Source organism: Anas platyrhynchos, chromosome 2, assembly GCF_047663525.1.
Source record: "Anas platyrhynchos isolate ZD024472 breed Pekin duck chromosome 2, IASCAAS_PekinDuck_T2T, whole genome shotgun sequence".
Classification (NCBI taxonomy): Eukaryota; Metazoa; Chordata; class Aves; order Anseriformes; family Anatidae; genus Anas; species Anas platyrhynchos.
Window position 1 is genome coordinate 68,424,872 of NC_092588.1, and position 24,126 is coordinate 68,448,997.

The window sequence follows — 24,126 nt, forward strand, 5'->3', positions numbered from 1 at the left end:
CCATCGATTTGCCACAGCAATTGCGTTTGGTTGCTTGACTAGAATCAGAAGGAGTATTGTGTTTTCAAGTGGTTCTCGTGTTCATGCCTTTCCTTTAAAACGTGCTTCTGGTGTATTGCAGGGTTGTAAAGAAACACTGATGGGAGAGCGTTGGTGATTCTGGACATGGGTGCTGTTTCTCAGCCCAGCTGTGCTGTGATTGTAGCCCTGACCTGCTAAAGTGCTGCAGTGAACTCCCTCTTTGTCTCTCCCAGCCCGTTTCAGGCCACATTTTGAGGAATTTGCCTATTGCCAGGCATTACTTAACCATCACTGCCATGCAAAAGTGCCTAACGGTGGGGCAACCACCAGAGAGAGATTGATCTCAGCCCCGTGTAAGCAAGCTCTCCCTTTTTGCTCCCGTTTCAGCATAAAGCAGCAAAGTTGGCCCGGTGTCTGCATTCCTCTGTAATCAGTTGCCACAGCATGCTAAGGTTGCTTTGAGGGAAACAGATAAATATTCTACCTGCCAGCCAGGGATATAAAAGCCGAAATAGGAAGGACTGGGGAATGTAAGATCTACTTGGCAAAATCTGGTGTTCGTGTGCGTGTGTTTGGAAATGCCTGGCATTGTCTCATGTGTTAACTGATTTGGAAGCTGAAGTTGGAGGCTAGTTTGTTTGTTTTTTAAACTCTGGAAAAATAGGAGCAGTTGATATGTAGTGGATAATATCGACGTGTTCTAAAATAAGGAGGTGATTTAATTCTGTAAATTAAATGAGCCTTGTTGTGCATGGCAGCCTTAAGAAGCTCCTAAAGACGAGGTTCAGGAGACGTGCAGTACTTCAGATAGCAACAAGAAGCTTCCTTACAAATGCTCAGTGTTTGGGTAGGTACGCTGAAAATGAACAATGGCAACAAAAACCCAAAGTGGACTTGAATTTCTTGTGAATGCATTGTGTGTCAGTGTGATAGCCGAATACAGACAAGCCTAAAATAATGGAGCACTCCACTGGGGAGCAAGCAGATCCTCACCGAGAGCTCTCTGCAGCCACGCTCTGCCTCTCCCGGACTCCAGCCAGCAGCACCACGCGTGCAGAGCTTGCACAGCTCAGAGAAGTCAGCCTGTCGGTCTGGTAACCTCACAGCAGAAGGTTGCACACACGATAGCTTTACAGAAAGGCACTCAAGACCCCAGGGTCTGTTCCCTGCCCTGTCCTCTCAGGTGCTACCTGGGCAGAGCTGCTCAGTGGCCCAGCCAGCCCCTGCGGGTAAGCTGCACCAAGTGCTGACCAAGGGGCTGCCACTTGACTGTTTGGTCCTACTTAAATTAATTTCTTCAAAGGAAGAGCTTGGACAAAAGACCACTGCTCTTCCATGCACGGTAGAGGGAAGTCACAGGCACGTCTATTTTAGCGTAATATTTTTCGGAGTGTTTTCCTCGTGGCACAGCATGCTGTGGTCACTTGGTGCCTGTTAGTCTTGTAGGGTGATGAAAAAGTTACCTAACAGGGACGTAAAGATGTAAATGTTTAGATTTCCTTGGTCTAAAGCATACACTGTTTAAATGCTGATGGAAAAGCGGAAAGCACAGATTGTTTGCAAGCAAGAACATGTCCAGTCATTTGTTTACTCTAATTTCTTCTTCACCGTGTGTAGGAATTGCTTTCTTTTTAAAATGTGGACAGGCTAACATGTGCAAGGGTTGGACAGATTGCTGGCTATTTTGGGTGGCAGTGTTGGCCCTTGTTTTGTTTGCCTGTCCTCCTCCTGGAGGAAGGGGACTGCAGCAGCTGTGTGCAATCAGTGCCACTGCAGGTCCTGGCAAACACTTCGATCCTCGTAGGCGATAATGAACTGATGCGATCCTGGGTGCTTTGAAGTCTTTGCAACAAACACCCCCACGCAGTCCTCCCCCCAGGACCCCAAAGTGTGCTTTGGTAAGTGTACAATACAGATTTGTCAGCTGATCATAAACAGGGATGAAGATGAGAAGACGAAGCAGGAGCAGGAGCAGAAAACTGATCTTCCATGATGATTGTTTACAAAGTACAGATGTTCTTACGCTGCCTTTTCTAATTCTCAGTTTGTTTTTTCTTCCTGAAGGCTTACAAAACATCGTGGCTGTAAACTTTCTGGAGAAGTTGTTCTCCCCCGCCCCTTCAAGTAAGCTTCAAACATGAACACCTTCAGTTTTGCAGATCTGAATATATAAAACTTATGTTCAGAGTATCAGGAGGTGTTTTAATTTCCTCGTGCTTCTGGCTCTGAGTTACAAGACTTCTGCAACACATTTTCAAGCTCTTTCCTCTAGTTTGTGACATAGGACTTTGTGTAATTCCCTCAAATAAATAAAATACCTTTGTGAGACTTCAGAACCTTCTGAACTCCTGTTGCTTTGAACAGCCCTGTGGGATAAATCAAGCACAGCTTTAGTGTCTTAAAGAAAGATTTTCCAGTACTTACAGATCTAAGTCAAGTTGGCAGTTTTAAGTTCCCTCCATAACATAACCTTTTAATTTTGTTTGCACTTGTGTCCTTCCTTCTTTTTAAAAGATGAATTGCTGTGGTTAGGTTATTCTCCTATCCTATTTTTTTTTTCAGTAGCACTCTTGTGTTTTGCTCTAGATCCATTTGGGGACCGTTTGTGGCTGTAAGCTTTATAGCATAGGAAGTCTTTGGTCATGCTTGAGGGAACATATTTTAAAAGCTTGTGGCAGAACATGGATTTTAAAACACTTGAAGCATGAGTTTATAGAAAGCAGTTCCATGAGGTTTGAAATTTTAAGGTCTAAGGGAAAAGTCTGGATGAAGGAAGATAATTCATAGTAATTCTAAGGAGAGTTGTGTGTTCATTAACACAGTTTACAAGACAGGATTTTTTTCTGAAGTCTGGGCATTTCTCTAACAGGAGTGCTTTCTTGCAAAAAAATAAGGACAGAGTTTTATTGTTGCCAATGGGGAACCTTTTTCTTCCCGAGTTTGTATGGAACACGGTCCCGTTTTGTGTTCAGAAGCAGATTGAGTAATGACCATCAGTGGAGAATCCTGGATAGCGGTGCAGAACTGGAATTTAGGTTTGTCTGGGGATCAAGAGTACTGCTCAAAATCTAGCACGTAATTTAAAATTACTTAACCTGTTCGAGTTCATCAGCTTAGTACCAACTGCAGCAGCAAACTTTTGTCATCTGTCTCGGTGGCTGCAGCTTGCCTACTTCTGAGGTTTGTGAAAAAAATAAAAGTGTTTTAGCTAACTGTTTGGCTGGGCAGTATTATAAATCTTTAAGTAATGAAAGGCATCAGTGCAATTTTGTTTTTTACAAATTATGGGGCCTCTTGATGTTGGGTGTTTGTAGGACATTAAAAATATGGTGATATTTGTGGTCTTTTTTCATAAAGCTTGTGAAGGCATCGCTGCTAGTGGCTTTCTTTATTTTATGTCTGAATACTTCAAACGAACCTCAGGCAGCTGGAGATCTCACCACTTTCAAGCTTTTCACAGCTTTATGACTATACGTGTAGATGAGAGAGACCATCACTGAAAACAAGGGATTATTCTAAGGTGGGAACTTCACCAGAGCAGGCGTTGCATCCTGCTACGCGTTGATATTCTCAGTCTGCACCTCCTGCTCCTTATTTTCTGTTTGCTTTTCATCCCGCTCGTCAAGTGACAGGAGAGCTCATACAGAATTACGAAGCAGTGTGTTTGATCCTGAAGCATGCCCACTCGAGAAAGAAACGTCAGCCACCTGTAAACTCAGGCGATCTCTCAGGTGCTGTAGCAATGTATGGCGGAACTTCACAGCCCGCTGTTGTTCTCTTCAGGGTTAGCTTTGTGTGGCATCAGTAACCCTCCCTGTTGTGATGAAGGCTTTTGTTCTCCTCTTCCCCCCCAGCTTTCCAGGGGCTGTCATGTCACCGCTGCTGTCAGAATTCATTAGCAGATTTCAGCTACGTTCAGTTCTTTGTCGTGCTGTGGCAGTTAATGGTGCTGTAGCAACAAGCCCTTAACTTTCTCCATAAGCCAGTTAACTACAGCATGCTTTTATTTTATTTTTTTTTAAATTTTTTTGGTTGAAAAGTATGCTTTTGGCAATTACAGGACAGTTGTAATCCATGTTCAATTTGAAGAGAAGTGACCTGTTCACAAAATGTCTGTAGTGACAGCATCAGATATAAAACTTGGACACTTGAATGTACTCTTCTATCCTTTTTGTCTACAACCTTGCTTTTTTTCTGTCTTTTATATATATATAATATATATATTAAAAAATACATATATATAATATATATATTAAATAAATAATAAATATATATAAATATATAATATGTATTATATAGAGAGAGCTTAAATTAGTTTAAATTTATTTTTTCTGTAAACAAAGATGATGAAAAGTACAATAACATCAGTTTTGATGAGTATAATGAAATGCTTGGTGACTTCATTATGCATTATCTGTAGTTTTGACATGAAAATGTAATGAGTTTCTCAGAGGGAACAATTGTAGAAAGAAGTCCTTTACTGGACTGGTTGATGTACAGAAAAATTATTTTGGACATGCAGTTGCGATGAGAGGAAATTCTGATTTTGGAAAGCTGTATTTTTTTTATTTATTTAAAATACCTGTAGGAATCAACATAGTAAGAGGTATGACCTGCAAGCCATATATATATATATATGTATGTGTGTGTGTGTGTGTGTGTATATGTGTGTGTATACATAACATATACACGTATATGTTCTCTAGTAGTTATTAACCATCATGCTGCAGAACTACTACCAAAGGAAACACAGTGTTTGAATGTAGATCAGCAGTTTCGTAACTGATGGATAATAACGTTGAACTCTTGTCCTCTGTCACAAAACAGCATGTCTTACATAGTAAACGTGTGGAGTTAATTGTTTTCTGATGACTGTAGTTGGCAATAAAATTGACATAGTGATTCTCATTTGTCATGCCGTACTTTCATGAAATACAGTTTATTGCCCACTAACGTAATATGCGGGCTTTTTAAATTTTCTTTTGTTGTTTTAATTAACTTGATACCTGAGTTTTCAGAATATTTTAGTAGCTTTTCTTTGTAAAGTTAAATGATGAGCGCTTACTACTCTGGTTTTGAAGATTTGAGGACATGCATTATTTATTATAAGCTAATGGCATTATTTGGTTACCTGAATAGTGTAGGTGTGGGTACAGCTTTGTATTAGATATTACAGTTTTAACAAAAAGTTGCCTTCGTGTAATTTAGTCCACCCTGAACTATTTATGAGAAGTGCTGATAGTTGGGCACTGCAGTGCTCAACTTCTGTTTAGGCTCAGCTTTCTTCTTCTAGTCTTCAGTGTTGTTAATGTGAGACCATTCTGAGCTAAGAGAAGCAAACTTTGACTTTCGATCTGCAGTTTCTAATTGACTTCATTCAGCATGGTTTGTAGCCAAAAAAAGCATTATTTAGGAAATAAGTGAGTGAGAGATCTTGCCTTTGCCTGTGAGCTACTTTTCTTTTGAGCTGTGGTTGTGTTTCAAGTCGAAGCAGACTATAGAGGAAGCCATACAGTTCCTGAATTTCTCCAGTTCCCATGGTGCAGGAAATGGAGCAACAGCCATTACTGCAGCGAGCACGCTGTTTTAAGGGGTTATTTTAAAGGTGAGTTTTTACAAAGAAACAAGGAGGATACCGTATAGATCTAGTACACGAGCAATAAAAACTACTGGAAATTTGAGAACGTTACAAATGTTTGCCGTTCTCACCCGTATTTTATAGTACTTGAGGTAGTGTAGGGAGAAGGTCTCTGCAATTACTTCAATTGCTTTTTCCTCCTGTTTGTTTTTGTTCTCTGACTCATTCTGCATATAGTAGATGGTATCGTCGGACTACTGCTAATCCGGTATCTCAGGTCTGACTGTAATGCTCCGCGCTGTGTAAGATGACACACTGGGTGCTGCAATGACTGAGCTGCGTGGTGTATTTCTACGGATGTTGAGTGGCATTGGTGAGGTTGGTATGACCAGATTCACAGACCTGAAATTTGAAGTGTCATTCATACAATCCACTTTGATCCTTTTTACAAAGCGTTTGCCTCAGAAGTTGAATTAAATGACGCTTAAGAACCTGAGTACCGAAATCGATGGTCAGTATTGGTTTTCCACCAGTAAGCTCTTCTAGAATTTAGTTACCTTCAGGTTATCTGATTTCAAGATGAAGCTTTCAGATAAGCAGCCTTACTGTTGAACACGTTGCAGAGGCTGTGATAATTCTTCCCCATGTTCCCCCATGTAAAAACTTTCCAGCAAGTTTTCAACCACCTCACAGTCTCCTCTTTGACTAAGTGGATGTGTTGAGCTCTACAGCCTTCATATTGATACAAGTCATCTATCTCTTCCTACAAATACCTTTTCCCTCTTCTAGGCATTTGCTCTAAGTCGTAGCTTGCATTATTTCCAGACCCTATGTTGTAGCAAACAATATTAAAGCTCATGTTCTGGAGTTGTATCTTTTTTTTTTTTTTTTTTTTCCCCAAATAATGTCTATTAATCTATAATAGCAACCTGTCCTGCTTTATTGCCAGCTAGTCTTTGTCCTCTTAACAGCAAGGACTATTGGTACGCCTGAAGCTATCCACGTGTTTTAAGGCTTTGCAGGCAAGAATCTGTAGGTGACAAGTAATGCAAATCTTTTGGGTAGAGGAGAAGAGAAAGAAGATTCTCAGAAAAGTTTTAATAGAGCCTTTGTCTCTAAAACCGGTCTTGGTCTATACTTGACATGAATATTCCTTTTTTAAGGGTAATTCACTTAGTAAGTGTTGTTCTTCTGTCATGGTAAGTGCAGCTGTGCTTTCTGTAACTTACCCAATATTAATGTATAATCAGTCTGAAGAGAGCAAAGCCCTTTTTTGTTACAGCTACTCAGTATTTTCAGAGCCTTGAGTGTCTTCAAGTCCCTCCCTGCTGTCCTTCCAGACCAGGGGTGTGAATTCAGGCTTCCTGGCTTAGTGTGCTGTGTAGGTATTTGCAGCTTCTCACAGTGCTTGTATTACCTTCAGCATGGTTTTTGGCTTAGTGGGGTCTTAGGGACATGTCAGTCAAGATAGAGTGCAATGCCGGAATTGAAACTCATGACTGTTTCCTCTCCCACCCACCTCCTCTGGTTCACCTTTGACATTCCTGTACAGTCGTGCTGATTCTGGACTTCAGCTTAGCTGGACTCTCCAAAAGACTCCGCAATGTGAGTTTACCTGAGATAGGTTATAGTGGAAAGCTTAAATGAAGTGTGGGGAAGATTTGCAAAGCACTTCATAAATCTCAATTTTATGCACTAATTAAGCACCGAACCTCTTGAAGTGGTGCAGGGATTTTAAAAATTTATTCATCTGTATGTATAAATCCTCTTCTTAGAGGACTGCTGGTAGGTACCTGATTTCTAGACATAGGAGCAATCCAGTTTGTCTACTTATGGGCCTATAAAATGAAGTTAAGTTCCAGTTTTGAGGAGTTGCCATAGGAAAGAATATTCAAAATTACGTGTGGTTTGTTTTTTGTTTTAAAATCAAGGCTTTTTTTTCCCCTTGTAACTGTCTATATTGAAACTAAATGCTTTTAAGTGTATTCTAAATACGCAAATAAAGATACAATCATATGATAACAGAGTGACTGAAACCTTGTTCCTGCAATTTTTGGAAGCTTTCTTAGAATGCTCTGCTATACCTGTTGGCTATTTGTGACAGACAGATCATTTTGCTGTGCTGGAATGCATCACAGATATTACCCGCTAGAAGTAAATAGAAGAAAGCTGAATCTTTTAATCTTCTATGTTAATTTTAAATTCAATTTGGAGGTGAAAGGCTTCTATTATAATGATGTTGCTGTGTGTCTGAGGAATGATGGTTGGAAAACTTGCAGCTACTGCTTTGGAGATGGAGGTATTGACCTCTATTCTTGTTCTAAGTAAAAAGATGCTGCAGCAACAGGTGGCCTATGCTTCGTATCTCAATTTGAAAGTATTTTTATGCCATAAGCTGTAATGCTTCTTCATCTAAAGCTTTTGTGCTTCTGTATTTTGTTTGTTCTGTATTTATAGTTTAATTGCTTTTATTTTTATTTTTTTTTTTCTAAGAGATGCAAAGTTTTACTCCCTGATATTTCTGGCTTCCAAGATGATTTTCTGTGTATTGTATGATCAATATGTCAGGCACAGTTTGTGGGAAATAAGTACAGATGAGGAGTGAGTGCTAACCCGCACGCATTGCTTCAAAGTGAAGCTTATCTTTTACTTTGGTTGTGACTTTAGCTATGCCCCTTGATTTGTAAGGAAATTTGCAAATACCATGTTGCAGTTAAACACCTCATGGGATTTTCTTGTGCAACATCAGAGTTGAATTTCATTTTAATGGTGAGACATCGGGTTTCATATTGGCAGCGTAGAAAAGAGGAAGAGTTTTCCCTGCAGAAGGTGAAAACAGAAGCTTGTTTTCATAGGTGTTGAGTTAAACTTCAGTCTTCTGCTCAGAAAAGCTGGCTGGATAACCCTCATTAGGATGCATTGATGGTAGATATGGCTCTGAGGTGTGTAAATAATGCTGAACTACAAGGGAGGAGGAGTTTGAATGTAGATGACAAATACTTCAGGTTTCTAGGGTTGTGTTTTTCTGAGAATTTCTTAGGAAATCATTTTAATCAGCAAATAGGGAAAGCTGATGCATGCTGAAAAGCATTTGTACGGGTCGTCTAAGAGCTACAAATCAGTGCAGAGACACCGTAAAGGTGTTATACATCTTTGTGGTACCAAGTTAATGGGATTACATCTTTCAAATAAAGTAATAGGTAGCCATAAAGTGTTACCCTTACTGAAAGGGTGTACAAGACTTAGCCATTAAAATATGTCTGTAGTACTACTGCTTTTCCCTTTGCTCTCAGTTGAGTGCTCTCAGGTGGGTGAGCAGTGCAAGCCCTTCCTAAACGACATTCCCACCTTCTGTAATACTGATAGTTTTCAGAAGACCAACACGGAACCGTAAGTTTTCAGTGATGTATATAAAGAATACTTAGGGTACAGCAGTCTCCTAGGGAAAAAAAACAAAATGAGCGCCCACTGGCAGGAGTAGAAATATCCCCATTTACCTAATGCAGTGGTGGAAGCGAATATTTGTTACTTCTGAACCATTCATAGCTATGCGTGGTGTGAGCCTATGTAGAAGCTCCTGGAGTATACTAGCAGAAAAGCTGTTCTTGATTTATTTCCTTGGTAACAAACATGTTCAGGGTGGTTGCACTGAAAATTGGGTTGTAAGTTTCTTCACCAAGTTCCTAAGTGAGTTGTACAGATACAAAAAGCTGGCATGGAAAAGGTCAGTTCAAGAGCCAGTCTTTGATACAGCAGAAAAGGAAAACACTTTTTTTTTTTGTTTTGTTCTGCTCGACTGCTGCTTAATTCCTGGGGAAGGCATGCATAACTAGACTTGTTCAGAAATGTGTTTAACGCTCTTGGAGCACATTAACCTCTTTCTGTAGCTAAGTTTTTCGTTCCTGTTTGCCTGATTTGATTAGGGGATAGAATTTCACATGTTTGTTTAATACCTTAATGTGAAAATAACATGTGGGGTCACCTGCTCTCTGGGCCTGTGATCCCGGGAACCCTTTGCCTGTCCCAAAGCAGCTGCAATTGCTGCTTTATGTTTCCAGGTACCGCTTTATATTACACTGGGGTTGATAAGCCAGGCCTTTCAGAATCTATATTTTATTCTTTTTAAATAAGCTTTTTCAGACAGATTCTGGATGAAAGCAGAGTAGCAGAGCAGGTGCTGGTAACTCATGCTCATCTCTCTTCTGTTTTCCTTTAGCACAGGGACTGACAAAGTTGTGTCATTAATGACTTGCAGTGGCATAGTAAGCTCCGGCACGCATGATGACTTAGGCTGGTGCCGAAGTCATACCTATTATATGGTCCCTGTCAAACAGCTCCCTGGGGAATTTTTAGCTCCTGTGCTGAATGACGTTGAAGGACACGTAGCTGGCAAGTAAAGGCCAGCTTTCTGTGCCCTGAGCACCCAGCTGCTGGCACTTCTCTGGGGCTTGCTTAGGCTGTCTGAGCTCCAGCTAGACTGATGGCTGCGGTGTCCAAACACCCCGCCACTTATCCCGCTCTTGGCACGGCCTCTGTGCTTGGCTGTTTCTGCCAAGGACAGCCCCGGCTGGAGACACAGGCTGGGAGCTCCGCCTGCGTTACTGACTTCACTTTGCATGAAAGTACTAAAAAGAAGTAAAGAAAAATCCCAAGTTTTCATTCGTGAACTCGATGCAACGCGGGTCGTGCTAGAAGCTTTACATTTCTCATGCTGAAATTTCCAAGTTGCTTTTTCACTTGGGGTATCGAGCATATAACCTAAAGATGGGAAACAAATCTTTCGTGAAGCTCTCAACCATAAAGGTATGAGACTGTTAACAAGTAGCATAAAAACCATCTGTAACTTCAGTCTTAAAGCAAGCACCTCTGTGATTTGACAACAAGTAGCAGTATGCGAGGAAGTGTTACTGTTAGCTCCTGGCTACCTGCCATGGATGCTTGGAGACGGATTAACAGGTTTGTGGCACAGAAAAGAGCAGGTCTGGCTCGTTGGAGGAGAGACGTGGAAGTTGTGAGAACACATATTGGACGTTCTCAGTAGAGTTAAAAAATCTGTTTAATTAAAAATTTTGCGAAAGCCTTCAAAATGGCTTTTATTCTTGTTGCAGACAGCTTGAAGGTGGAATTCCTCTCATCTCTTGTGTCTAGGAGGCAGTATTGGACAAAACGTGGGCTTGGATTTAGGGAGTGTGTTGCAATTTAGTGTGGACAGTGGATGAATTTTGTGTAAAGGTTAATACATATGGAGACGAGACATATAGGGGATTAATTTAGAAAAGGCATAGGAGACCATAGTCCAAAAACGAAGCCTAGTCTCACAAATCTACCTGATGTATGGGCTAAGCCATCCAGCTGACTTGCTAGGCTTTCTGCAGGGGCACCTTGATAGGAAGTGACTTGTAATCTTATGTACAGTCGTGCACAGGCAGTTAAATAATATTATTTATTTGTTTATTTGGGTAGATTAGTCCTTTTTTCTTCCCTGAGTAGCAAAAAAGCCCAACCCCAGCAGAGGCTGCCATCCGCTCTGTACTTGGCTTGCAGAAAGCTGCTCCTTGTCCAGGGGCTGGACCAAAGGATACAAACATTTTCTCCCATCAGTGGGTTAGCTGGTAGGTGTAGTTTCAGGTTGGAAATTTGGAGATATTTCTTCTCAGAAAGAGCAGTCAGGCATTGGAATGGGTTGCCCAGGGAGGTGGTGAAGTCACTGTCCGTGGGGGTGTACCAGGAAAGGCTGGATGTGATGCTTAGGGACATGGTTTAGTGGGTGACATTGGTGGTAGGGTGATGGTTGGACCAGGTGATCTTGGAGGACTTTTCCAACCTGAACGATTCTGTGATTCTGTGTCTCTTCCTGCAAGTGAAACGTTTTTGACCTCTGAGCATGGAAGGGGGAGGAGACAGTGTTGGTATAGTTTGTGCAGTCACCTGGCTTTTTGGTAAAAGAGGAACACCGTGATGAATAAATAGCTGAAAACGTTAGAAACTTAAAACTTCTAGAAACTTTATTCTTCTCATAAAGAATATGAGAATGAAGGTTCAATATGCCTTCACCTTTTTGTATGCCATTGATAATTAGGTAACTGCATGTTTTCTTCAGCAACAACCATTCCTGAATAAGACTGTCCATTTTCTGGATTGAAACAAAACAAAACAAAACAAAAAACAATCTGCATTTAATCATAGTACACTGATACATCAATATCAAGAGCAATTTCAAAGCAATAGGAGTGTATAGTGTTTTATATGGAGACATTGTTCAGAATTCACCTGAAGATCACCTCCTCCTTTTTTTCCCTCCTTAAAGAAACAAACCAAAAGAAATCATGTCTGGGAAAGAGTGAGAGGAAAATATTGTCGAACTGCCAGGAAAAAATGCAATGTGCTGGCTAAATAAATCAGTCTTGGCAATTTACATACAGTTTAGATTTTAGGAAATAAACAATAGCAAACTATGAATTGGCTGACCCCCAAAAAGTATGAGTACTCATTGAATGTCTGACTTGTGAATTTTCAGCTTTTTTTTTTTTTTTTTTTTTTTTTTCTGAGAAGGATTTGTTTGAGCTACTTCTAAGTACAGATTATACATTGTTATACGAAGAAGGATCGTTGCATTGTTTTTGTTGCCTTTGGTAAAATTTCATGCCTCTAAAATTTCATGCCTTTCACGTTTACTTTTCACAGGGATGTGTGAGTAGATATGGTGTTTCAGAATTTTAAGTAATTTTATTCTGACAAGTTCATTTTTTTTAGCTGTTTTAAAGAAAAGTCAGTCTATGTTTTACAGGCAGACAGACAAACAAGGGGAGATTCCAAAATAGTCCTGACATTGGTCCTGTCTAGCTTGGCCAGCTGTCTAGGAAACACATTATGCAAGTCTTTTTGTAGCTAGCCTCTAATAAGTGAGGTATGACTCGGTAATTGGTATGGTAATTAACCTGGAAAACTATCCTCAGCTTCGCTTGCCAACTGGCTTTATATGTTGTGATGTTAATTGGTAAACTGATCTAGTGGAGAGAGTCTTGAAATGTTTACGGGCTTGACTGTATTTAATTCATTGTTTATTTTGGTGAATGTTTCCTTTTTTTTCTTTTTCATTTGCATTTGTGAAAAGTATGGTTTTCAGAGTTTGAGTGTTCTGAAAGATTTTTCCAAGGAGAAAAAAAAAAAACAAAACACATTTTTTGTGGGCTGTTCTTCTTGGATGTAGATTTCTGGCTTCATGAATTTATGCATGGTAGGCTGTAAAATATTGACATGTTTTTATCGTTAATTCTGGTTGCCATACATATGGTCTGTGTGTGTGTTCCTGTAACAAAATGCTACTTGACAGAATGTGATCTGCATTAAATCGAGTTAGAATTTAGAATAGAAAGAAATGTTTTCCTGTAGTAAAACTTGTTTGGTAAATATAGAAATATGTAGGATATTATACAGAGGCGATGAATTTACTAGGTACAGATGGTAGAAAATTTCCTTAACATTGTCTATCTGTTTTATAGTAGGTGCTTTTTTTTTTCCTTATTAATTCAAATTAATTCAAAAATTCAAAATTAATTCTGTTACTCTAAGTATTTGGGGTGTAATGAGGCCTTCATCTTGTGGGTTTCTTAGAAAAGTATTGGTGAAATATTAGTGAATTGTAAGAACTGTTATTAAATGTATTTTTTGTTTTATAGGTTATTCAGCAATAGTTATGAACTCCCGTTTACGAGCCTTAGGTGGGAGGATAAATAACATACGAGCATCAGAACTACCAAAAGAGAAAACCCGATCAGAGATAACCTGCAACGTTCACTTTTTGGATGGCTCAATACAAAGCTTCAAAGTCAATGTAAGTTTGGAAAACTATATATTTTTTAAATCCATAAGTATTTGTTTGAAAGCTGAAGGTCAATTGTGGGACCCTGAGGTATGGGATTTCTGTACAATGTTGAAGGTATATCTTTGTCATTTCAAAATTGCAGAGTTACTGGTTATGAAATAGATTTATGAAGCTATGTTTTAATTTTCTCTAAAGTCAACTGACTGAAGAGTCATAAAATCACATCAAGCAGATTGTATCTGGAAAATGGTCTTCTACATAGCATAGGAATCCCTGAGAAGCAGATAAAATTATCATGATCAGCTGTGAATAAGTAATTTGTATCTAAAGGGGAATCGCAAATTTGGATGTACTATTTCTTTTCTGTCAGCAAAGGATGAGTAATGCTAAAAGGAGGTAAATTGTAAATGTAAATTAACATAGTGAGGTCATTACATGTTTTCTGAAATACAAAGATCACGCAAGTAGGGAAGACAGCATGGCTTAGTAGGACAGGTCAGTCTGTTGTGCTTCAATGTGTTCTTTTTATTGGTTTATTTTTTAGGGGAGCAGAGTGGGAAAGGGGATGGAGGATGTTGGAAATTTTGGACAGGCTAATAGAACTTACTGTAGAGTAGTACAGTTGGAAGGGACTTGCAAAGATCAAGTCCAACTGCTGAGACAAGTTTATGCTACAGAATTTTACTGGAATATCTGTATTGGGAAAGCAGCTAATATAATGCAGTTGTACAGATAGAACACTACTTCATTTTGTAAATATTTAGTTTCATAACCCTTCTTACTGATTAAAGGTGTTGTTTCATTTCTAGATGAAAACAAAGGAATCACCTTAACTCTTCAATCAGTTTTCAGTAGAATTATTTGACTGTGCAGGAAAAACTGACCTAAAGTATAGTGTGAACTTGCACATATGATGCTTCCTTTGTCCAGTTTACCCAGGCTGAGAAGTTAAGGGTTTTTATGAGGAAACTCCATTGCTGCATTTCTCTAAATTATGGCATGCATTCCTACAGGATTCTCAAAGCCTCATTTGAAAACAGTATTTTCCAAAGTGTTGTTACAATTCGCTTTGCAGACTCATTTTATTTCTGAATTCTGTCTGGATGTTTATCGAAAGAAAAATAATTTGCTAGCCAAACAAATTATTTTCAGTCTAATAGCTTACATTCCAAAACACTCAGAATTAGTCAAATATTTTAGTATATATTTTGTATAGATAAGCATATGTATTAGTATATGTATGTTATATATACGCACGTAGATTTATATGTAAAATGTATATGTAGGTGTACATGCACATTTATGTGTATGTGTATATGTGTGTGTGTATATATGTATATAAATGTAATAGTAGCTAACCGTGGGGAGTAGGATGCTGGGGGGAGGTAGGAATATAAGAGAAGCAGCAGAAAACTAATAGAAAATTTTAATTGTTCATTTCCAGCATGCCCTATAAGATTGCCTTGTCTGTCAGTTGTGACTGGACTTGGCATAAATTTCTTGTCCCATGTACAAGGGACAAAGGTCCATGTACAAGGACCTTTGAAAAATTAGGAATTACTACTTTTGATAATAGTGTACTCTTCCCTGTAAGCAGTTGTTTACAGAGCTTCAGGGTTAGCTCTTGGCCTGATGAAATGTAGCACCGTGCACCTGAACTTTGTGCTTCTTGTTTCATCCTTTAAGCAGTGAATTCTGTACAAAAGATCAAAACTGTTGTGAACCTCTGGGCCCAGCTAATTCATCTCCCTGCCTCGAGCGTAGCCGCGGGGTGTCCCCGCTGGTTGTCTGCTTGATCCAGCAGTCAGAAGGGCCTCCTTCCCCGCCACTGTAATGCTGAGCTGCCCTGAGGGCAGCACAGGACCCTTCATCGCAAAGAAGCAAGGAGTGTGGCTACCTCGCTAGGTTGTGTGTTAGTGCAAGGACGAGGTTTCACGAAGATTAATGTCCTCGCAGTACTGAGCTCCCCTACCAGCTCTGGGGGAGTCTGTACTCATCTGTCAGGCCTGCCCTTCCTGATTACCTGACCTTGAGGCCTGCCTCAGGGCAGGCTTTGCTACTCTCTGATTGTGTCACAAAGTCCAGCTCTGAATAGGACTGGAAGCCAGCTGCTGAAAACTCATATTTGAGTTCTGATTATATCAACAGACAAATTCAGCTTCGTGAAGTTTGTGTGTGTGTTGTTATTTTCACGGCCAGCACCATTTGTTTTAATGCCTGTGAGCAAAGCACTTCAGTATATTAGTGAAAAACAAAGAGTGGGAAATTTTCAGGGCTAGTTTGTGGGCTAGGGGTACCTCACAGTGATTTATGAAAGCTCTGAGTTTGGATGTATTAAGATAGATGTGTCAATGTATGAATATTAGGCTAATATTCACAAATATGTAAGTACGCCTTGCATTTGTAGATGTAGGTATGTTTCAACTACAAGTAGCAGAAAGTGAATGGGGAAAGGCAGACTTTAGGCTAAGTCTAAAGCCTAAGAAATCTTGGCTTTCCTTCATGAAATAGTCAAAGTGGAATTAAAGACTCCTCCAATTCTAATGGCAACAAACTGAAAAATATTGAACGTTGTTTTGTCACGTAGCAGTTATCTGAACACAGAATTCTTCCTGCAAGAGGATTTCTTTCAAAGGCATATAAATATTATAGAGAGGAATAAACATCAAAAAAAAATATCAAGGGTAAGAAGTAACTCAAGAGAAACTTGCTTTGAGTTTAAGCAAATAGGTATCTTGAGGTTGTAATTTCTAATGTCTCACTGGCACTGAACAAATGCCCAAGACTAATGAATTTGAAGTGAATTTGAATTTATCACCTTTGTATTAAATTTAATAGTCTAAGCTGTCAACCTATTCACACACTGAAAATAAGAATTTATGTATTTTGAAATTTTGAACTAGTAGGGAAGTTAATGTCTTGATATTCATGGTACCACCAAATATTGAACGTTCTGGAGAACAAGGAGAACAGAGCTGACTTTTTTTCTACATTCTGTAGCAACTGGATGCCTCCACAGTTGAATTTCCTCAGTCTTTGTTGGTAAACTGCATGGGCTTAGAAAACTTTCCAAATCGTAACTGTAGGTGTCTCTGTCATTCTGCTACATGGGACTTTTCCAAATGGTTGTACCTGTAACAATGTGAACAAAATCCAGCCATTCTAAAATGGGGCAGTGGAAGGACAAAGATGTTTTTTCCTTGTGGGAGGGACTTTGATTACTGAGAAACCTCGAGATAGTTGCTTAATTTGATTTCTTTGAGTTTGTTCTAATTAAGCTCTTATACTAAAGAATGTTGGTAGCTTGGCCAGCTGAAAAGGAAAATATAATTTCAAGAGAAACATTTTTTTCTTTTATATTTTGTTTTTGGCATGGTAGTGGAATGATAGCCTTTATTGTTCATTGTTTTTATTTGAAGGAGCTTATACGTGGTGAATGAGAAATTTATATTGATGGTATCACAAAAAGTTAATATAACTTGTGGTATGTACTGTTCTTAGGTCATCTTTATCAAGAAAGTTCACATTTTGCTTCTTGGCTTACATTCCAAAGGAAGTTGTATGTTAATTCTGCCAGGCTGAAATGGCCTGTCTTGTCTTTCCTCCATCATGTGTTTCAGTATTTAGATGGAACATGTCCAAAGTCCACCCAAAGAATAGAAGGTGCATGTAAACTAAAATTTGGAAATATTTGAGACCAGGGCTTGACTGCACTTCACATGGAATGTTGTATCTGATTATATTCAAGTTTTCTTGAAGCTTTCAAATAAATGTCATGTGTTTGAATTTTGTGATAAGGTTAATTCATTTGTCTCTGAACTTATGACTGTCTTCACATGAGGAAAATGTTATTTGTCATTCTAATACATACAGAATGTGCTCACATACCATGTTTGGGTGTGATAAATAGGTATATATTGAGCAATAATGCAGATCTGTTTGCAGCTTTTGGTGTAAACATACAGGAATTTTCCATTATTGCTCTACTTTGACTCATTTACCAGGAATGACTACTTGGGAGCTATGCGTCTAAATTTCCAGCAAACTGACTTTTGGGAAAGGCTGAAACATAGTGTCGAATAATCTCTGTGTTGTATTATCTTTCTAAAGCACAGTTGATGCTTTTGTTTTTAGTGCCTGTGATTTCTGCTTTTAAGGTATTTGGCTTCCTTCTAGAAATAAGGTTTTCTTCTAGAAATACAATGATTTGGTGGTAATAACTAGAAGTTGTATGACTTGAAATGCAAACGGTGAGGATTGGTGGTTTTTCTGTACCTTCCCAATCAAGTTCCTCCTTTCAGGATTTTGAGAAGGAACACGACTGTTACAGTTATCATCAACAATTGGTATTGATATGTTTAAAATAATGAGCAGAGGTTCTCTTAAAGGTTCTTTTTGGCTGTGGGTGTGAATTAAAATTTTAAGCCGCTCTTACTAAACTGCAACAATACAGATGTGTAGCATCTTCATCACTAACTTTTCCTACTTCCATTGTTTGGTAACACAGGAGAGGTTGGTGCTAATCTGCATCCCTGCATATTGAAAGAGTTACTGTATGAAATTTCAGGCTAGCAACAAATATTTAGTTTTATGTTGAAGCAGATCAGGCTACTCTGTGTCTGGAAAACAATAAGACAGTATGAAACTTGATGACTTTGAGGACAGTGAGAAAGTGATCTGACCTACTGCAGGCTTGTTAGTCTGATCCCTTCAGGGTGCCTGACTTCGTAATAAATGCTGAAGGAAAGAATTTGTGCAGGGGAGATATTTCCAAAGTTAGATCTGGCACAACAAACTTCATATGTGTTTAACAAACAAAATCATTTTTGAGACAAAGAAAATGCAGTGAGTCAATGCTCTGTGGGCTTAGATAACTTATTTTGTGTGACCTTTATAAAGGAAAATACTGAGCTGTAGTGTAGGGAATCTAGCAGTGTTATGGGACGGGCAAGGAGTTGGCTCAAGAGGTGCCAGTAGTTCCTGCTGAAAAGAGAGATGTTAAGCTGTGTAAGGACATTACCAGTGGAGTTACCGACTGATAAATTTCTTTAACATGTTGCTATGAAATTTTTTCAGTAAACCAAAAAGTAAGGTTCATGGCCTTATTTAAAAACCAACCCAACCCAACAAACAAACAAAAAGAAATAGGAGTATGATGTAGTAGACAGGTAACCGTGAAAAATGAGTAATGCAGCAGGAAAAAATCAATGGTATAAAGTAATAGCTTTCCTGAGAAGTATTTAATGTGGGCTGCTTTATTTTTTTGTTTGTTCAAGCTTAGTTTTCAGTTGTAAACAATTGAGGAGGAAAACATTGGTAGTTTCCAGACTGAACTACTTCTGTTGTGGCTGTGAAAAAGGTGAGTGCTACTGTGCATCAGGCAGGAGCTTTGAGCCAATGTCGAGGAAGTGGTAGCAGTGTTAGTCTTGGCATTGGAACCAGCTTCCATGGAAAGTCATGTGCAGATCCACAAGCAGACAAAAAAAGGCAAGTTTCAGCTTGGGCAGGCATGGAAGGGACAACTAGGATGCTCTGCAGAAGTCGGGACCTGAGAAAAGAACAGGCTGTTCTGTTTATTTTAGCTAAACAAAATCTTGCATGCTCTAAATAAGGGCATTAGGTAAGTAAATAATTTCCAACAGGAGGAAAGGGCATTGTTAGCAGAAGAGCAAATAAACTAGCAGTGTGTAGAATCAGTGTGGACACTGGAAAAAAGTGTAGCGCTTTGTTCTAGTTCTTAGGCATATAGGGACCAAAGGCTGTTAGTGGTGAATGTGTGTTAAAGGCCTAAATCAAGAAAGGATGACCTGAAACAACACGTGAGGAGCAGTGGGCATTGTGTATGTAGTGAGGCTGAATTTGCAAAAGCGTAGGAGAGGCTTAATTGTGAGCTTGTCATTGCCAGAAAATGGGGCAAAGCTCTTGCAAAGGAAACAGGGAGGTGTGTTGCACTGTCCTCTGAAGGTGTTGCTTTGTACAGGTTACTCTATGGAAGGTAACGAGCTGAAAAGGATGATTTGCGTATTTACCCTTCCACTCCAAAGAGCTAAGTCTTCATTTACATGATGTTTATGCAGTTCTTAGGACAGTGAATCTTTGATCATACAAGCTGCTAGGCAGTACTTGAAGTTAAAAAATAATGAAGGGGTTCTTTCTCTTGAATTTTTAGTAAGCTACGAGATTTGAAGTTGGCTAATAATTTCCAGCTGTATTTAGGGAATTCATGTTGTGGCACAGGCAGACTGTAACAGGTATAATCTTTAAATATTAATTTTGACCTGTCCAGCATGAGGTGAAATATGTTTCAAAACAGATTTAAATGGACTGAATAATGTGTAGTTATGAGGTGTTTAATGCAAAACTTTTAACAGCAGAATAAGGAATGTCAGAAAGATTAAATAAATGGAAACTTCTTTCAGAGCAGAGACAAGAAACCATCTCAGGATCTTGTGCTGTTTCACCCTTGAGTACTGTTACAGCGTGCATAAGTTTTTACCTCCTTGTAGGAAGGGAAGAGCTTTATTAATGTCTTAACTACTTGCTGTAATGATTCGTGGGGTTAAGAACTTGGTCCTAATATCCAATTCAGCTGAGTGGTGTTCGTGTTGTTTTGTCCTCTGCCCATGGAGGAGAGGAGTAAAAATATTTTATGTTTTTATGCACTCAACACTAGGTAGAGTCCTATGTGGCTTTGGACCATCGATTGGAATGGATGTCGAAATTCAGAAGCAGTGATGTGACGTACTTAGCCTGCCTCACTTTACACCCAGATCTGAAAATTGTAAATGTGCAAAATAGACTGAAGATAATGCAGCATGAGCTGTGTGGGTATCTTGTAGATATATAGGCTGCAAAATAATTAGTCTGTTTCTTAAAACAAAGCAAAAGCTGTGTAAATACAGGGTTTCTTCAGGAAAAAAATAAAATAAAAACATTCAGATGCAGGAATTTTGACAACTGGAAAAGATTTTAACAGTTGAAGGTGACTTCTTGTACTTGGCTTAGATTTAGGGAGTGAGTGCTTCATCTAGGCACTGTGGAAGAAAATTTCTGCCTTTGATACCAGAGAGCTAGGATTGAAGCTACAGAAAAGTGGTGTTGATGACTGCTTGTGAAAGAAGATGGGGAGGAGGAGGAGGAGGAGGGAATGCTAGGTAGGTAGAAGAAAATACTGGTGGCTGCTGTTAATGCTGAGCAGGTGGGTTTAGGATTCAGAATAGAGAAACAGGGAGCTTACTTTTAAAGGGAAGCAGTAAAAGTGTGCTTAGCATTTCCTGTGTGGCACAGAAAAAGAGGTAGACCACTGTGAGAAGGTGGGGATAGAGAAGAGGAAGGCATTTGAATCGTGTTGAAGAACTAGAAGTGTTAAAAATGAGAAAGGAACTAGGAGGTAATGGTGTTGTGAGGAACAGGAGTCAGAAGTGTTTGAGTTTACAGAGAAAATTAGCAGTAGAGTCTGCCCACGGTAGTTGTCTTCTGCCCTGCTTGTAACAAAACCCAAGATTCCTGAACTCTTGATTCAAGTGTGTGTGTCATCCCGAGTAATGACTGCGTTTGGTCACAGAATAGCCATCAATTTCTCAGTTTGCTCAGTGTCAGAAGTGTGCTCCAGACATGTGAAGTCAGAATTATGCAGGTGTCGTGTGGTGCCACTTGATAGTTTTTAATGTTCTTGTAAGCAAAAAGAAAAAGAAAAGGAAAAAAAAAAAAAAACAAACAACAGGCAAATGAATAGAGATGAAATGAATATGGAATGAGATGCCACAGTTTTTATTCTGGGTTTAAATCTGAGTATGCTATTTCAGAAAAAAAAAAATGGTTTTGATTGATGCTGATTTGAATGTCCCATGGGACATTAGAAAGTGGGGAGTGGGAATGTGCAGCTTGGGAAAAGGGAGAGAGGACAGAGCTGCAGCGTTTGGCAGCACAGTCACTGACTTGGTTTGACTTGCAGCTATTGCAAGGCTTCCTCTGTTTGCTGCAGAAGTTAAGCAAGGTGGGAGACTGCTGGAGGGAGAAAAGGTAGTCTCATACACGACAGCGAAGCATTGCCTACATTGGTTTCTTCTTAGGGGACTTTGCTCCAGAAAATTAGGCACAGCTTCTCATAGGAGGACAGTCGTTGTTTTCCTGGTACCTTACCTTTTGTCTGGAGTCTGGTGTAGAAATAGTGAGCATTCAGATCCCAATGGGGCTCGTGAGCTCTGCTCTAGCAGTGAGTAGCTAAGCTCTGGTAGTAAGTGTAAGGTAATATTCAGCACTCCAAAATAAGGTAGTAGAGTGTGTCTTGTGATTGAATTTTTGGTGGTCCTTTCCAATCTTCTAAATAGGAATAATGTTTTTATGAGATAAGGGGAGACTATGGAATATGTTAGTATTTAAAGCACTCTTTTACAGTGCTTTGGTGCCCTGTGTAAAAAGGGGAAAGAAAAAAAAAGAAAAAAAAAAAAGGCCCAAACCAACAAAAAGCAGATAAATCTGTCTTCTGAGCAGAGCTTGAGTGTTGTATAATAAACAAGGTCTAAACAAAAAGAAATGAATAAAATATTGTGTTCTTGACGTAAGTGAGCACTCTCACACACTGAATAAGACTGGGGCCATCCACAAAGATGTGGTGCGTAAGTATGTATGAATGCATAAGCATCAAGCCCTTTGGTTTCCTAAACAAAGTGCTTGTGTCGCAGCCCGAAGAATTTTCCCCTGATGTCATTTTTGTGCATGTGTACAGCTTATTTCTGATTTCAAGAAAAAGACTCGGAAAATTCAAAAGGAAGATTAAAAAAAAAATTACGTCTATAATCTTTTGTATAGACGGGATGCGAAACAAACTGTCCTGGGTTTCGTTCTGCCCAGCAACTTAGTACATAAAGGACTACACTGAAAATGCATTGCAGCATTGCAAGCTGTGGTACACATTAGCATCTTTAAGGTTGCAGTTTTGTTCAGGGGTTTTGTGTGTTGTTTGTTTATTTGTGCTAACAGCATTGATTAGCGGTGTGCTTTGACGTAAGCTGGTTAATCTCTATGCCACGCTGCAGTGGTGCGGAGGTATGCTAATGTAATTTCAGGGAAAATACCCTGTGCTCGTGCATCTGGGTGTCCCGTGGAATTCCCGGTTACACCAGTTTTTGTGGGAATACCCCACGGGATGGGTGGCTGGGGTGGCATAACGGTAGCAGGGCGAGTGGGAATTCAGGCTAATGAAGTCCGGGATCCCATGGCTGGAATACAGCTTTCTCCTACTTTTTTTTTTTTTTTTTTTTTTCTCCCTATTCTGGTGTATACAAACTTTCCCTTCCGAAAGCTGATGTGGAAACAGAAAAAGCTGCTTTGGTGGTGACATCAGGGGCCGCAGCAGCCCCGTGTGGCTGCAAGCCAGGATTGCAGGGTACAGCTCCAGAGAAAGGGGTATTGCTTCTAAGGGCTGATGGAGCAGAGGTGGTCTGCATAAAAGGCAGTTGTGGGACCGACCTCAAGGACCTGAGTTCATGTCAATTCATATTATGAGATTTCAGGTACCTAATGTATTTTGGAAAGAAAATATCTTTAAAAAAAATAAATAAATAAACTTTTATCAATTAAAGTTCTTCTATTGCCGAGAAACTTTGAACCAAGGAATTAGCAGGTATTTTTATTCACAAGTTGTTTATTTTTTTAATAAAACTTATTTAAATTGTATATTACAGTGTGTAAATGTTGCAGAGTTTGTTTATTTAATAAAACTTATTTAAATCAATTGTATATTAAGGTGTGTAAGTGTTGCAGAGTTTCACTTCTGAACTTTTCTTGCTTTCAGAAACAAGACACTGGTCAGATTCTGTTGGATATGACCTATAACCAGCTGGGTGTGACAGAGAAAGAATATTTTGGTTTACAGCAAAATGAAACGTCGGTAGATTCACCTGTAAGTATAGTAAATAATAAATGTGTGTGTATATATATGTGCATATATATACATACACACATATATAAAAATAAACACCAGTTGTTTGTAAATATTTTAATCTATCTAATAGTTTTTCATTTCACAGCGATGGCTTGAACCAAACAAACCTATTAGGAAACAGTTGAAAGGTAAGATCTATTTTTATATCTCAACTGTAGCTGTGTAGTTCAGCTTTTTTATGTTCTTATGAATTGAATAAATGAAGTTGCTGTTAATTAGTGCATCCAGATAGTAGATTTTCTTTTAGAGCAAGTCTCATCTCTGTCAGCCTTTTCAATAGAACTTTCTGCATCTCTTACTGCTCTCTGAGTTATTGGGACGTGACAGATCACTAACTGTGCTGTGTCAGTGTCTATACCTCACTTCTGAGCACGGTTGGACGTCATGGCTATGAAAGCAGTAGCCAGTTTGGTGCCAATAAATTCATCCCTACATGGAAGATAAGAAAGAGGGATTTCGTTGAGGGATGTGTAACAAATTTATTGTTTCAAGTAGAATAAAAAAAAACAAACAACAACTTAATTTTATGCAAAAAAGGAAAAAGAAAAACTAAAACAAAACAACACCACCAAAAGAAAAAAAGTGCTTCCAAATGCATGTATTGCTCTAGTATGTTTCATTTATAAACAGTTTTAGGTAGTACAGAATGCTTCCAAGAGGAAGGAAGAGCTTAAGGACAGGCCAGCCAGCATGATAATGCCCAGACAGCAGCCTAGAGAACATGGAGTAGTAGGACACAGTCCCAGTTTGTGCTGG

The 24,126-nt window shown here is 39.2% G+C and overlaps 1 protein-coding gene across 6 annotated transcripts in view; it reads left to right on the forward strand.

Annotated features, from left to right (window-relative positions):
* PTPN3 (protein tyrosine phosphatase non-receptor type 3) overlaps positions 1 to 24,126 on the forward strand; it is a 160,104-nt gene that overhangs the window by 53,783 nt on the left and 82,195 nt on the right. For 5 of the 6 annotated variants that reach the window (XM_072034894.1, XM_027451801.3, XM_072034895.1 and 2 more), the window contains 3 exons: positions 13,279 to 13,433; positions 23,221 to 23,328; positions 23,441 to 23,498. In XM_072034894.1, coding sequence (XP_071890995.1) covers positions 13,279 to 13,433; positions 23,221 to 23,328; positions 23,441 to 23,498 — 321 coding nt within the window. The remainder of the gene's footprint in view (positions 1 to 13,278; positions 13,434 to 23,220; positions 23,329 to 23,440; positions 23,499 to 24,126) is intronic. The other variant, XM_027451802.3, reaches the window with a different exon arrangement.